The sequence below is a fragment of the Polypterus senegalus genome, chromosome 3 (assembly GCF_016835505.1).
Source record: "Polypterus senegalus isolate Bchr_013 chromosome 3, ASM1683550v1, whole genome shotgun sequence".
NCBI lineage: Eukaryota > Metazoa > Chordata > Cladistia > Polypteriformes > Polypteridae > Polypterus > Polypterus senegalus.
The window spans coordinates 113,094,607-113,109,671 of NC_053156.1; the positions used below are offsets into that span (position 1 = coordinate 113,094,607).

General features: G+C 35.1%; 1 protein-coding gene across 1 annotated transcript in view; it reads left to right on the forward strand.

The window, feature by feature from the left end:
- The window catches only part of LOC120526593 (dynein heavy chain 5, axonemal-like), a 259,504-nt gene that overhangs the window by 99,809 nt on the left and 144,630 nt on the right, over positions 1–15,065 (forward strand). The window contains exons 24-29 of the mRNA XM_039749755.1: positions 1,686–1,906; positions 7,778–7,956; positions 8,431–8,544; positions 12,013–12,188; positions 13,837–13,927; positions 14,859–14,924. Of these exons, the coding sequence (XP_039605689.1) occupies positions 1,686–1,906; positions 7,778–7,956; positions 8,431–8,544; positions 12,013–12,188; positions 13,837–13,927; positions 14,859–14,924 (847 nt within the window). The remainder of the gene's footprint in view (positions 1–1,685; positions 1,907–7,777; positions 7,957–8,430; positions 8,545–12,012; positions 12,189–13,836; positions 13,928–14,858; positions 14,925–15,065) is intronic.

Consider the following 15,065-nt stretch of genomic DNA (forward strand, 5'->3'; position numbering starts at 1 on the left):
AATAACTTAGATTCTCAAACTCACCTAATTTAATTCATGAGACTGGAAAATAAAACAACAGTCAGCCACAGGGATGTTCAACTGTTCAACACAATAACAGTCTGGAATATCACACAGTCTTGCTTTGCTTGTGTGTAGTATACACAGTCAGTTATGCAGTCTAACAGTTTTGTAATTTCATAGGGCTCCAAAAATATTTACTTTGCATACTTTTGTGGCTAATATACCAAGATACAGAAAACACTAACAATACGTAAATACGACATAATAAAGAATACAGAGGCTCTTTGAGAGTTTAGCTATACTGACTGGTGTCTGCTTTGTAGGGTGGGGCAAGCTTCCTGCTTGGTTCAGAACACATTTCAAAATACAGACAGAATCCCTTACTGCCAAAGAACAACATATCCTTTGTTCTTTTATAAATACAACTTTGGCAGGAAAAGTAATACATTTGCAACCTTTCTGAAAACATGTCTTCACATTATCATTTTGGGTTATGGTGTGTAAATTGATGTGAATAAATTGCAAATGTATCCATTTAGAATTAAATCAACATCACAATAAATGGTCTACAAGGGGAAGTTGTCTAAATGCTTTCTGAATCCACTGTAGTTTAAGGTTAGACAATTACAACTGCATTGCCTTTAGTAAATGCACTTTTTTTAATCAATTGTGTTTATTACAGTTCTAGGAGACTAAATTTGAATAACATTTTGGTTACTTATCACTGTCATTATAGAGTTTGCATAAGTTTTTCTCTAGGTGTTTCAATTTTCTTCACACATTAAAGAAGCAATTATGATTATGACATATAATAAACAGGCATTCTATCCAAGGTTTATTCCTATTTTGTATCCATTGTACCTATATATGCTCTGACTACCAGTAACTATAAATTGGAAATGAAAGATTTGGTGGGCCACACTGGCTGCAGGTTTTCACTCTAACCATCTTCTTAATTAGTGAGCTGTTTTTGCTGCTGATTAACATGTTTTGCCTTAGTTTTAATTGATGTGACTCAGACCCTTTTGTTGTTTCTTTTTCCTTAATGAGCAGCCAAGCAATAATGAGACTCAAAACAAGCCGCCACATGACCAGCTAACCTGAAAATAAAGAAAGGTGAAGGTCTCCGTCATGTTGGTCTGCTCAGGTCATCTAGAAAAAGAAGAAAATCAACAGTCTATTGTAGCAGAAGGAGAACTGCAACAAGTCATGATTTTCAAAAATGACTTTAATTAACAGCAAGAACTGGCTTCTTATTAAGAAACTGGTTGGAGTGAAATTGGCTGGTGTTTGACGTTCAAATTTATCTGGTCATCTGTTGGCTCGTTTCACATCTCATTTCTGTTTGGCTGCAATTTAATGAAGAAATTAATCAATTCAGAGAACTGAATTCTTAAAAACAGAGCTATTAAAATTAAGGGAAAAGGAGTTAATAGCAGTGAAAACTGCTTGTTGATTAGGAAAAGGGTTAGAATGAAAACCTGCAGCCACTGTGGCCCATCAGGAGTTGGATACCCTTGATACAGATGATTGGATTAAATGGTTTTCCATGTTTTGAACTGGCATTACGGTACATTGATTCAGCTCGTTAGTGCTTATAAATATTCTCTTTTCCTGTTGCCTTGTGTTTGCCTGTTGTAACACATTTCTCTGTGTGTTTTCTACTTTTTGCTTTATGAAAGGTGTCATCTTAAACTGAGGCTGACCATTCCAAACATTACTATTGATCCTTCATTAGAAGTCGCACAAGAGGCTTTGAAAGAGTCTGCTTCAGTAATACTGAACATAACTGACATTGTAAGATGTTGGCCAGGAAAATCCAAAGACCAGGTGCTGTCAGTGGCAGTGAAAGAAGATGAAGACATTAAAGTAATTGTTAGCCACATTGGCCATGTCATTAGTAGTAAGTGTATTATCTACTTTGAAACGATGCTTAGTTTGGGATGGAGTATGTCATTCTCACTCAGTAAATTTTAATTTTGCAGTGTGCCCAGCATATATAGTCAGCAATGTTTTCAATAACAAATAAACAAAAGAATTGGATAACCACGGGTGTTACCATTGATGTCACCATTGATGAATGCATCTTTATACTGTACTATATACAGTGTGTGTGTATACACTGTGTGCACAATTATTAGGCAAGTGAGTATTTTGACCATATCATCATTTTTTATGCGTATATTCCAACTCCAAGCTGTATTAACTTGAATGCTTATTGGATTTAAGCACGTCAGGTGATGTGTATTTGTGTAATGAGGGAGGGTGTGGCCTAAGGAGATCAACACCCTATATCAAGGTGTGCAGAATTATTAGGCAGCTAGTTTTCCTCAGGCAAAATGGGCCAAAAAAGAGATTTAACTGACTCTGAAAAGTCAAAAATTGTAAAAAGTCTTTCAGAGGGATGCAGCACTTTTGGAATTGCTAAGATATTGGTGTGTGATCACAGAACCATCAAACATTTTGTTGCAAATAGTCAACAGGGTCGCAAGAAACGTGTTGAGAACAAAAGATGCAAATTAGCTGCCAAAGATTTGAGAAGAATCAAACGTGAAGCTACCAGGAACCCATTATCCTCCAGTACTTTCATATTCCAGAGCTGCAACCTACCTGGAGTGCCCAGAAGTACAAGGTGTTCAGTGCTCAAAGACATGGCCAAGGTAAGGAGGGCTGAAACCCAACCACCACTGAACAAGAAACATAAGTTGAAACGTCAAATCTGGGCCAAGAAATATCTGAAGACAGATTTTTTTCAAAGGTTTTATGGACCGATGAGATGAGAGTGACTCTTGATGGACCAGATGGATGGACCTGTGGATCAGTAATGGGCACAGAGCTCCACTCCAACGTGGAGTTGGGGTACTGGTATGAGCTGGTATTTTTAAAGATGAGCTAGTTGGACCTTTTGCATTGAAGATGAACTCAAAATCAACTCCCAAACCTACTGCCAGTTTTTCAAGACACTTTCTTCAAACAGTGATACAGGAAAAAGACCATGATTTTTATGCAGGCCAATGCTCCATCACTTGCATCGAAGTTCTCCACTGCGTGGCCAGCCAGTAAAGGCCTTAAAGATGAAGGAATAATGACATGGCCCCCTTCCTCATCTGACCTAAACCCTATCGAGAACTTGTGGGCACTTCTTAAACGCTAGATTTACGGGGGAGAAAAACAATACACCTCTCTGAAGAGTGTCTGGGAGGCTGTAGTCACTGCTCCACAAAAGCTGATCGTCAACAGATCAAGAAACTGACAGACTCCATGAATGGAAAGGCTTATGACTGTTATTGGAAAGAAGGGTGGCTATATTGGTCATTGATTGATTGATTTATTTTTTGAAATGTCAGAGATGTTTATTTGTAAATTTTGAGGTGTTTGTTTATTATTCTCACTATAACAGATGAAAATAAACAAGTGAGATGGGAAAATTTTCATTTTCCTTTAGTTGCATAATAAATCTGCACACTAATAGTTGCCTAATAATTGTGCGCACGTATGTATTCCCCTGATGATGTTCACACTCACATTTCCGTTGTGAAACATTCAGGTTTCAGGTTTATTAACATTTTGGATTGACTGATAGCACTGTGTTTGTTCCATATTAAAATTAATCCTCAAAATACAACTTGCCTAATAATTCTGCACTCCCTGTATATATGTATATATATATATATATATATATATATATATATATATACAACAAAAACATTTATTTATATAGCACATTTCCATACAAACAGTAGCTCAAAGTGCTTTACATGTTAAAGAATAGAAAAATAAAAGACACAATTATAAAACAAAATAAATCAACATTAATTAACATCGAATAAGAGTAAGGTTCAATGGCCAGGGGGGACAGAAAAAACAAAAAAACTCCAGACAGCTGGAGAAAAATAATATATATATATATAAATATATATATATATGTACTATATCCTTCTATATAAAAGCAGTCGGGATTGTCCTTCCATCCCGTGAGTGCTACGCAGGCGCAGAGTTTCACACACGCCCTGTCCATTTTGCAATGCACGATGGGATTAGTAGTTTCGTTTTCCAGGTAAAGATGATTTTCTACTCCAGACTGTGCGATATCTTCTTCTTCTTTCTTACTATATAAAAGCGGTCGGGATTGTCCTTCCGTCCCGTGAGTGGAAAGCGTAGCGGTATTCCGCTTATCACTGACTTACTACTTGCAGCTTGCAGTACGAAGCAACATGATGTGAGCAGCGTTCTGGTGCTCCCATCTTTCCCTTGCTTTTGTGTGCAATGTGCTGGAAAAATAGACAAAATTATGTCTCTGGAAATAATTAATGTTGATGGAGTATACTGTAAATGCCTCACCGCGTAGTAAATATCAGGGGGGTTCAAAAGGGCAACCTCAATATAGAAAAAAAGTTTAAATTTCATCACAAAAATAACAGAAACTACGAGTATTAAAGTAATACCGCTCAAAAGCAATATAACCAAATTAATGAGTTTGTATAAAATATCAAATTGATCTACATATTGAATTGCCTTAAGAAGTGGTCAACTTAAAAGTTGGTCGTCTTAAAAGGCGGGTCAGCCTAGTACATAATGAAAACTTGACCGACTGACTCATTTGCTCACTCACTTAACATCAAAAACACTATTTCATACTTACAGTCATATGAAAAAGTTTGGGAACTCCTCTTAATTCTTTGGATTTTTGTTTATCATTGGCTGATGTTTTCAAAGTAGCAACTTCCTTTTAATATATGACATGCCTTATGGAAACATTAGTATTTCAGCAGTGACATTAAGTTTATTGGATTAACAGATGAAATATGCATCATAACAAAATAGACAGGTGCATAAATTTGGGCACCCCAACAGAGATATTACATCAATACTTAGTTGAGCCTCCTTTTTCAAATATAACAGCCTCTAGACACATCCTATAGCCTTTGACGAGTGTCTGGATTCTGAATGGAGGTATTTTTGAGCATTCTTCCATACAAAATCTCTCCAGTTCAGTTAAATTTGATGGCTACCGAGCATGGACAGCCTGCTTCAAATTATCCCATAGATTTTCGATGATATTCAAGTCAGGGGACTGTGACGGCCATTCCAGAACATTGTACTTCTCCCTCTGCATGACTTTCTTTGTATATTTCGAACTGTGTTTTGGGTCATTGTCTTGTTGGAATATCCAACCCCTGCGTAACTTCAACTTTATGACTGATGCTTGAACATTATCCTGAAGAATTTTTTGATATTGGGTTGAATTCATCCGACGCTCGACTTTAACAAGGGCCCCAGTCCCTGAACTAGCCACTCAGCCCACAGCATGATAGAACCTCCACCAAATTTGACAATAGGTAGCAGGTGTTTTTCTTGGAATGCGGTATTCTTCTTCCACCATGCAAAGCTCTTTTTGTTATGACCAAATAACTCAGTTTTTGTCTCATCAGTCCAAAGCACTTTGTTCCAAAATGAATCTGGCTTGTCTAAATGAGCATTTGCATACAACAAGCGACTCTGTTTGTGGCGTGAGTGCAGAAAGGGCTTCCTTCTCATCACCCTGTCATACAAATGCTCTTTGTGCAAATTGCGCTGAATTGTAGAACAATGTACAGATACACCATCTGTAGCAAGATGTTCTTGCAGGTCTTTGGAGGAGATCTGTGGGTTGTCTGTAACCTTTCTCACAATCCTGCACATATGTCGCTCCTGTATTTTTCTTGGCCTGCCAGACCTGGGTTTAACAGCAACTGTGCCTGTGGCCTACCATTTCCTGATTACATTCCTTACAGTTGAAACTGACACTTTAAACTTCTGAGACAGCTTTTTGTAGCCTTCCCCTAAACCTTGATATAAAACAATCTTTGTTTTCAGATCTTTTGGGAGTTGCTTTCAAAATCCCATGCTGTCACTCTTCAGAGGAGAGTCAAAGGGAAGCACAACTTGCAATTGACCACCTTAAATACCTTTTCTCATGATTGGACACACCTGTCTATGAAGTTCAAGGCTTAACGAGCTAATCCAACCAATTTGGTGTTGCAAGTAATCAGTATTGAGCAGTTACATGCATTCAAATCAGCAAAATTACAAGGGTACCCAAATTTTTGCACAGCTAGTTTTTCACATTTGATTTTATTTCATATAACTAAATACTGCATCACTAAAAATCTTTGTTTGGAAAACACCTCAGTACTCAGATGTTCCTAGGAAATAAAAGACATACCACTGTTATCTTTTTGTTGAAAGTAGAGTAAATTATTATGCAGGCTGAGAGGCCAAACTTTTTCATATGACTGTAATTAAAAAAGTGAAATTTGGCAGGACAGTACACCTATGGTAGTAGGTATCCACTTAGAAAAGATATTTCAGTTTATTAGTATTTACGGGTAAAAACCACCCCTACAATAGAAAAACGAAATACAAGAAAACCTCAAAAATGCATTGAAAAGTTTCATCAAATTTTGGTGATGTTGTACAAAAAGAAAAATTAGCCAACATTTTTTTTATTTGTTGATTTTTATTAATATTACACTATTATACAGTATATGTTCTATGCTGCGCTAAGAGCATGCTTTATGCAAACAAAAGATGGAACAGATGCTATTGATGAGCTGAACAGCCAGAAACTGACATGATCTAATAATATGGTGGACAGAGAACAGAAGATCAGGCAGCGTTCTGGACAGGAAAAAAGAGACATGATCTCATTTGGCATCTATGATCAGGTCTGAAATGAAATGAAAAAGTTTGGTGATGCTCAATGGTTAGCCAGCGCTATAAACCTTGAGTGCTAGTGCCAGACGTTGTGGCTGTGTATTAGGTGTTGCTTCATGGGAGCCAGAGAGAAACAGAGTAGGAAGGGGTGTCCTCGAGACAGACAGTGGCATTGGTAGGGGAGTATGGACTTTAGTTCCTGTTCTTTTGCGCCCAGCCCGTAATCTTTGTGTAAATTTTATATGTGCCATTATTTGTCCATCATATACAGTAAATATCCTAATCAATGTTATACTATTATATAATTGTATGCATATCCACTTTAATCACTGCTTTGCATATACATCAGTATCTGCACACTTTAAAGGGGGACCACATACAACTCACAAAAAAAGACAAAAGTAAATACTGTACCTGAGTGAAAGAAGCAAACATATTAAAATACTAAACATCTAATAATGATAGTGAAATGTGATAAACTCAAATTTAACATTATTCCTATTGATTATCTGTTTCAATTCAAAAGAGTACACTTTCCTGTAAAGTTGTGTTTTGCACTGACCATCAACAAAAGCCAAGTCACTAGGAAAGAAATTCTCTAATTCAGGAATGTTTTACTCATACAAAAAAGAGTATTTACTCCAGAACCTAATGATAGTTCTCATGAAATCAAAGAGAACTTCACCCTTACTAGGAATACTAGGACTCACTCCTGGAGCCAGACCTAATGTTCACTGGCAAGTTCCTGTAGTTCATTCAAGCCCAATTTGGAAAATATGTGTGAAGCCACCAAGTGGTCTCACCATCCACCAGGTGAAGGATGACCACTGGGTTTAATGCCAGGTATGCAAAGGGCCTCTTTACTTCCTGGCACCTCTCATCTGTTTTGGCCTAGTGTTCTTTATTTAAAGGAAGTGATAGATGAACATCAAAATGTTTTGAATTGTTTAATAATATGAGGAGGAGAAACATTTAACATTTATAGACTAAAAATCTGTCTAGTCATTCATGGAATATAATTGTTACTAGCATGTCTAAGCAGTTAGTAGCCAAAATAATTTTCTTTCTTTTTATATAGATTTGAAGCCTGTTATAGAAAAACACATTTTCTCGTATAGTTATTATGATTTTCTTTGGAAAGACGACTTGAACAGTCAATTTTCTGAAATGACATCGAAAAATCCTGAACATTTTATTATTACTAGAGAAGTTGAGCGTCTTCAGAGTATTGAAGGGAAAATACAAGACATCCCAGCTGTAAGTATCGCTTTTTCTAAGTTTTATAATTAATGTGAAAGATGTATTATTTAAAATACTATATATATTTTTGATTAATGTTCTTTACTAGGAAAAAAGTATACCTGCATTAAGATCACACATAAATGATTAGCCACAAAGGAGATTAGCAAAGTGGGTTATGCATATGAGCTACTACATACTTTTTTTACAAAAACACTCAATGTTTCCTTCTATATATCTTATCAAACCTCACTCCCATTCTTTTATCACTTCAATAATTTCCAGTTTTTCAGGGTGTATAATTGTGTCATTTTTAGCAAACATTGAAAATAAAATTTTGTCAGTTGTGTGATTTCTTGATAGAAATTTTACATTTAAGCTTTAGGTACATTTGTAAATAAAATTCAAAGCATATCTTGTTAAAAGCCCCTTGGGTATTTTCTGTGGTTGTTTCACTTTATGCTGTTACTGATTAGACCTTTTTCTCTTTAGGTCTTTCAAGGAGGATGCATTTGGTTGGACTGCTCACTCATTAAGGACTCCCTGGCTGGTTTTGCAGGAGTGTGGAAGTTTACATATGCTTCAGTACTTCATCAAGAAGCAAGAGTAAGAAATTGATCAAAACTGAACAATGTACAATATAAACCCAGTGACAACCCGAATGATAGAGAATAGGAATGGTAATCGCTCCAGCTATCATTCCATTACAGGATTATGGGTTGCCACTGGTGATACCAGGAAAGTGAGGCACAATACATGAACCAACCCTGGGTAGAACACCAATGCATCAGAGGCAGACATGCCTTTTTAATGCAAATACCCACACTCAAACAAAGCCAACTTGCAGCCAGCAGTTAAGTTTTGACTTGGAGATCTTGGAGGAGGACAAGGTTTATAGAAAATACGCTTAAAGAATATTTAAATTTAACGTGGACAGCGAGCATCCTTTGAATCAAATTAGGACCATGAAACTGTAAGACAGTAATGCTAATTACTGTGCATCCATGTTGCACAAATAAAATGCATAATTTGTGTTCTTCCATTTACCCATTACAGAGAATGAGAAGGTCTTGCATGGGACCCAAGATTGGAACCAAGACTATATACAGTGCTAGTCCATTAAATAGCTAATTCACACATCCTTTCTCACTTCCACCAGTCCAGTTTATAATCACCAATAATCTGTTGGAAATACATTTTACAAAGAAAACCCACATGCACACAGGTTGTGACACAGAATATTCCACAAAGACAGTGACTATGCTAATCTCAATGACACCATCTTACTTGAATAATAATGTATCATGAGTAAGTAAAGAACACTTTAAGCATAGTCTAGATTAATTTGTCTCAATTGGACATGACAAAAAACCTATATCCAATGCAAGCAGTTTGTATAGAAATTGGCCTAATACCATAAAGTTACAGTTTGGATTACCACCACTGAATCACATTGTGATTCTGACAAAGGAACTGGTATTGGATTATGCATGAGGTTTTATCTTTCCCCCTTGTGATTTTAAAGTAAAATAAAAAAATGCTTCAAGAACAGAAGTATGTACAATTTATGAATTCATTTCAAATGTGTAATTTTGAGGTACCTTTCACTTTATCATTATGTGTCCTGTGACCTTCTTCACTATGAGTGCCAAATTTAAAATGTTCATGATTAATAGTATAATGATAAACAAGTAACACGCTTACCAAAACGCTTACGTTCCTTTAATTTTTATGGAAAAAGTTGCAGGCAGTTAGTTCTATTTTACTTTAGGCTTATTGTATTTAGCCATGCCCAATTTGAGACAGAATGTGTGTACTCACATCAGGTAAGATCATAGTTCCCTTCCAATCAGTTATGTATTACAATGAACTAGCAAGATAGTTGTAGGTTGTCTGCTCTTGACTACCAAAGTTTTTGATTACTTTTTGTAGGTTAATAAAAGACTTTGGATCTGACAAATATACAGTATCATCTCAGTTGTTGAGCTTTCTGCAATTACTTTTTTTATAGATTATTTAAGCTGTTTTTCCAAAGGAAAGGCCATGCTGTATAATGAAATCTTCTTGTAATAATGTGATATTAGAAACCACATACTGTACTTGGCTACTTATTTATTTCAGTGTGTTTCAGATCTTTATTTTGAGATTGCCTGGTGGTGGATTAGTAAATGCTGCTACCTCAAATTTACATAACCCTGAATTCAAATCCCAGCCAAGGTAATATTTGTGTGGAGTTTGCCTGTTGTCACAATGTGTTTGTGGGTTTTTATCCAGGCACTCTGATTTTTCACCAACATATTAAAGAAGTGTTTGTTAAATTAAAACATGATTATTAGCATGAGACACTTCAAAATATAGGGAAATCACTGGAAATCTCAAATGAACTCTGCTTGTGACAATGTTGACATTTTCCCACAATTTTAATGGCAGATGTTTATGATTTTTTTAAAAATTCCATAACACCCTGTTGTCCAGTGTCATATTTTATCTCATCCCCCTACAAAGGAGAATCTAGAATTACCCACCAAATGTCAAGTTAAATGTTTGTGGTCAGTATTAACAACATTACATAATTAATTTTGTTGTTGCCTGAAAACTCAATTTGCTGGTATAGTTTTGAATATCTGGCTGCTGTTTAGGGCTGGGTATTAGCACTGATTCCCCAGTTTAATTCAATTTCGATTCACAGTGTCTCAATTTGATCCAGTATTAATTTTATCTCGACTGAATTAGCTTGCACTGATATATTTGAAGTGGTGGCTTCTTTTAGAGATTACTTAATCATGCATAGAGAACGTAGAGAACAGTAATGTAATGTTACAAATTTCAGTAACACTTAATTTGAAGGGTGTCTACTAACTGACTTCATAGCATATGCATAAGCACAGAATGACATTTAAGATGAATTACTTGATTAGTAATATATAGTTAACATCAGTATTTGGAAGATATGGAACAAAATATCATTGCGCTTAAGCTAGCAAAAATGCTTCTTCCGTCAGGCATTTCCAACACTCCTTTGAGGAGGATTTTGCATGAGGACCGTAATTTCCATCCATACAAAATGATAGTTATGCAGGAACTCACTGACAGAGACTGGAAGAACCAAGGAGAGTTGTGCATGAACATTCTGCAAACCGTTCATTGAGATGCCATCTTCATGTGCAGTGACAAGGCACATTTCCATTTGAATGGTTGCGCAAATAAGGAAAACGTTCGCTATTGGACTGAAACCAACACTTGTGAATTTCATCAGAGACCCCTGCACAGTCAGCGTGTTACAGTTTGGTGCGCCATTGCAGAATTTGGCATTGCAGGCCCTTACTTTTTTGAGGAGAAACAGTCACTGTCACTTTAGAACATTACATTGAAATGCTAGTGAACTTTTTGCAGCCCCAACTGGAAGAAATGGATGTGGTGGATGCTTGGTTTAAACCGGAATGGAGCAACAGCTCATATGGCACAGAAATCCATGCAAGTTTTGTGGGAAATGTTTCCGGGTAAGCTGTTCTCCCTGCGCGGTGATGTCATGTGGCCTTCCCGTTCGCCTGATCTCACTCTGTGCAATTCCTTCTTTTGGGGCTATCTCAAGTTAAAGGTATACACACACCAACCTCAGAACCGTGGAGCCCTTAAGGATGCTGTCCACCACAAAATTGCCGTTATTCCCCCTTGAAATTACCAAATGAGTCATTCGAGTGTTCAGAAATCGTTTCAAAGAGTGTATCGTTAATGATGGCCACCACCTTGAAGACATCATTTTTGAAACATAGTGAAAAAAATCTATTTTGTATACCCTTTCTTGTGTTGTAATGAAATTTATTTTATCTTGTAGCGTAAATGTTTGAAATATGGTTTTTGGCTCACCCTATATAATTTTCCTGCATGACATTGCTAGATTAACACCCTGAGTGAAAATGTAATGCACTACAGTATTATCCAAATTGGGGTTCTTAAAGAAACATTAATTTAAAATTGTATTTAGTAAAATATCTTTTAATTAAATGTGCTTCTGAAAGAGACCTTGCAATTTAAGGAAGTAATTTATTGTTTGATGTTTTATGTCTTTCCCAGGAAAGATTAAATGAAATTTTACAATATAGAAATAAAGGGTATCAGCAATTAATGACTGAGGTTCAGTCTCTTAAACAATTAAATAATGCACTCTGTCTTTTGGAAGAACTGCAAGACATGGAGAATAAAATTGACATGATCTACCAGCCTGTTGAGAGAATGTACAAGCAACTCAGGTAAATAATTTTAATTACGACTACCATGTAGTTTACAAACAGAACAATAACATAGATTCACATTGAACAACCCATCCCCATATTATGACAATAACGTTTAATACACATTCAGCTTACTTGTAGAACCTTTAGTCCATCAACCCTTTTTCTGCAACCTAATTTTCCTTTTCAGTTTTGTGTTGATCCAAAAAACACCTATCCTATTAATGGATGGGCATGCCAAGGTCTATCCTCAGGAAAGATGCTATTGCATTACAAAGCACAATTACATATATATCAATACTAATTCTCACTTGGCCAGCTAACCAAGCATTCATGTCGTTAGGATGTTGGGGGAAACTGTGATTACCAAGAGACAACCTATGAGGACAGGTAAAGAATATGCAAGCACAGCACAAACATAAAGTGACTTGATCAAATAATCATATCCTGTTCCCTGGAGCAGGGAGGCAGCAGCACTAATCTCAATGCCCACTATTAAATCTTCAAAGCTGTAAGTACTAATTTGCTTGAGTTGAAGATGCATATTGTTGTCAAATACATTATCTTTACAGTTGAAGCTATGGCAGGACTCATGCTGTGATTTGCTGTCAGGCAGTTCATATAACTATTTATTTAGCACAACATTGCTTGCTGAGGTGAAGGGGGCTCAGTGGAAAAATTATTTTGAAAGCAAGTAGTGAATTCAACAGCTTTACCTTTTGCTTGTTTATGTACACCTCTTTAACAACTTCCTAAAAAATGTCTCTTTCTGAAAAATAGGTCATATTACAATAACTATTCATATGCATATATGAAGTTCCTTTTGCATGACCCCATATTTGAGCTCCTTAAAAATGTATTAAATATCTTTCAAAGTTATGAATTGTAATTCATTCTTGTTTATCAAGTTGCTAGGAAGTGGGGATTTGTCACATGGTAGTTGTTTATGCAGGTAAGAGTTTTGCTACTGTGTACACATGACAATAGCACTACTACTGGTACAACACGTAATTTCTATATTTAAAGTTTTTATCTCTGTGGTTATTTGAATTTTGCAAAATAAGTAGAAATTCTAAGATATTTTATTTAAGTATTTCTTTGGTTTTGATGTAATTTGATTCAAAAAAAGCTTCAGGGTTAAACAATACCAAAGGAACTAGAGGATACACTGCCATCTGTTGTCAAGTATAGGTCTATGCTTTGTGGATTTTTTAAAAAAGTAATTATGGAGGAATATTTAGGACAAAATTAAGTAATTCCATAAATACACAAATAAATAATGTATTGTGAAATGTGACAATGAATTAATAATAACAAAATGATTTGTGAATATGAATAGTTCAAAGTATTAATAAAGGATTGTGTCCACCCCCGAAAATTCACCAATCAAAACATAATACTTGTTAGACCCTAGCCTAAAGTGTTCCTTTATATTATGTTAAATGGAAACAATCTTCTCCCATTTTGAGTACTTTTTTGTTGATATTCACCATGAATTCTCTAATGTATATGAAAGTCAACTGTTGATCTTTCAAGAAAAAGAAATATTGGATATTTCCAGCCATATAGCATATGCAGTACTTTGTTAAATGCTGTTGGCAAATAAATTCCAGATATTCATATTTTTACTTTTGCTGCACTTTTTTGATAATTAATTTTCTGTTAGATCGTACCAGATGAGGCTTTCAAGAGATGAAACCACAGAAGTAGACAATCTGAGGGAGAACTGGGCAGAATTAATGAGTTTGGCAGAAAATGTAAGTTTGGAGGAATGTTATGATACCTGTGTGTTAATGTGTTATGACCCCTGTTCGGAAATGTGTTCCAAATGTATCTGCATTCAAGTATATATTTTGCATTAGCAAAAAAAAGGAAAGTAAAGAACTTGGATATACATGTTTGAGTGCAGTCAAAGCAAAGTATTTATATAACACTCTCTTAAGGGGTAACATTGTGGTTTAGTGGCTAACATTGCATTGTTTCACAGCTGATTTTATATTGTGCATTCTTCCCATATTTTCTGGTTTAGACAAAGTACCAAAGTAGTTTGTGTTAGGTTAACTGGCTTCTCTAAAATATAGATATATATATATTTATTTATTTATTTATATATATATATATATATATATATATATATATATATATATATATATATATATATAAGGTTTTTAAGTAACATGATTTTATTCAAAAATGCACTAAAATTTGTGACTAAGTATAAAAGAATTTATTTAATTCAATTAAAATGCATAGATTTTTGTGAAAAAAGTGAAATTTCTAACCAGCTTAACTATGGAAAGAAAATTACCACATAAAAGTTAAAAGCTTCCTGCTTTTAATAATGTTTTTGTTTGTTTATTTTTTTTGATATGTTGTAAAATATTGGTATGATTAAAGGGCTCCTTATGGTATAGACCTTACATGGGCTCCTTTAGTTGTAATAACATTAGCTACATATTAATATGAAATAACTGGATTTTTCACTACTTTTAAAATAGTCCATAATGTAGTAACTAAATAAAATAGTTATTTTAGTATTTTTTTCAGGTAAGCTAATCAATCTCTCTATCACCTATCCACTTTCAAACCAGTTTTGTCTAATTTAGGGTCATAAGGAGACCAGAATCAACAGGCAGATTAATGTCACATAATATTTTAATGTAATAGTGCTTTATTCTAAATTTACAGGTAAGAAAAAAACTACTAAAAGAGAAAAAAATCATATTTGAGCAAGAGCTGGATAAACAAGTCAAGGTAAAAAGTCTTTTGTTGAATCTTGTGCTCCTTGTTTATGATTATATTAGTATTCTTATATAAAAGCTCATTAAGATCATGATGCACATACAGTTTGGAGTGTTTTTTAAACATACAAGTCTGACAAATATCTCCATCCAC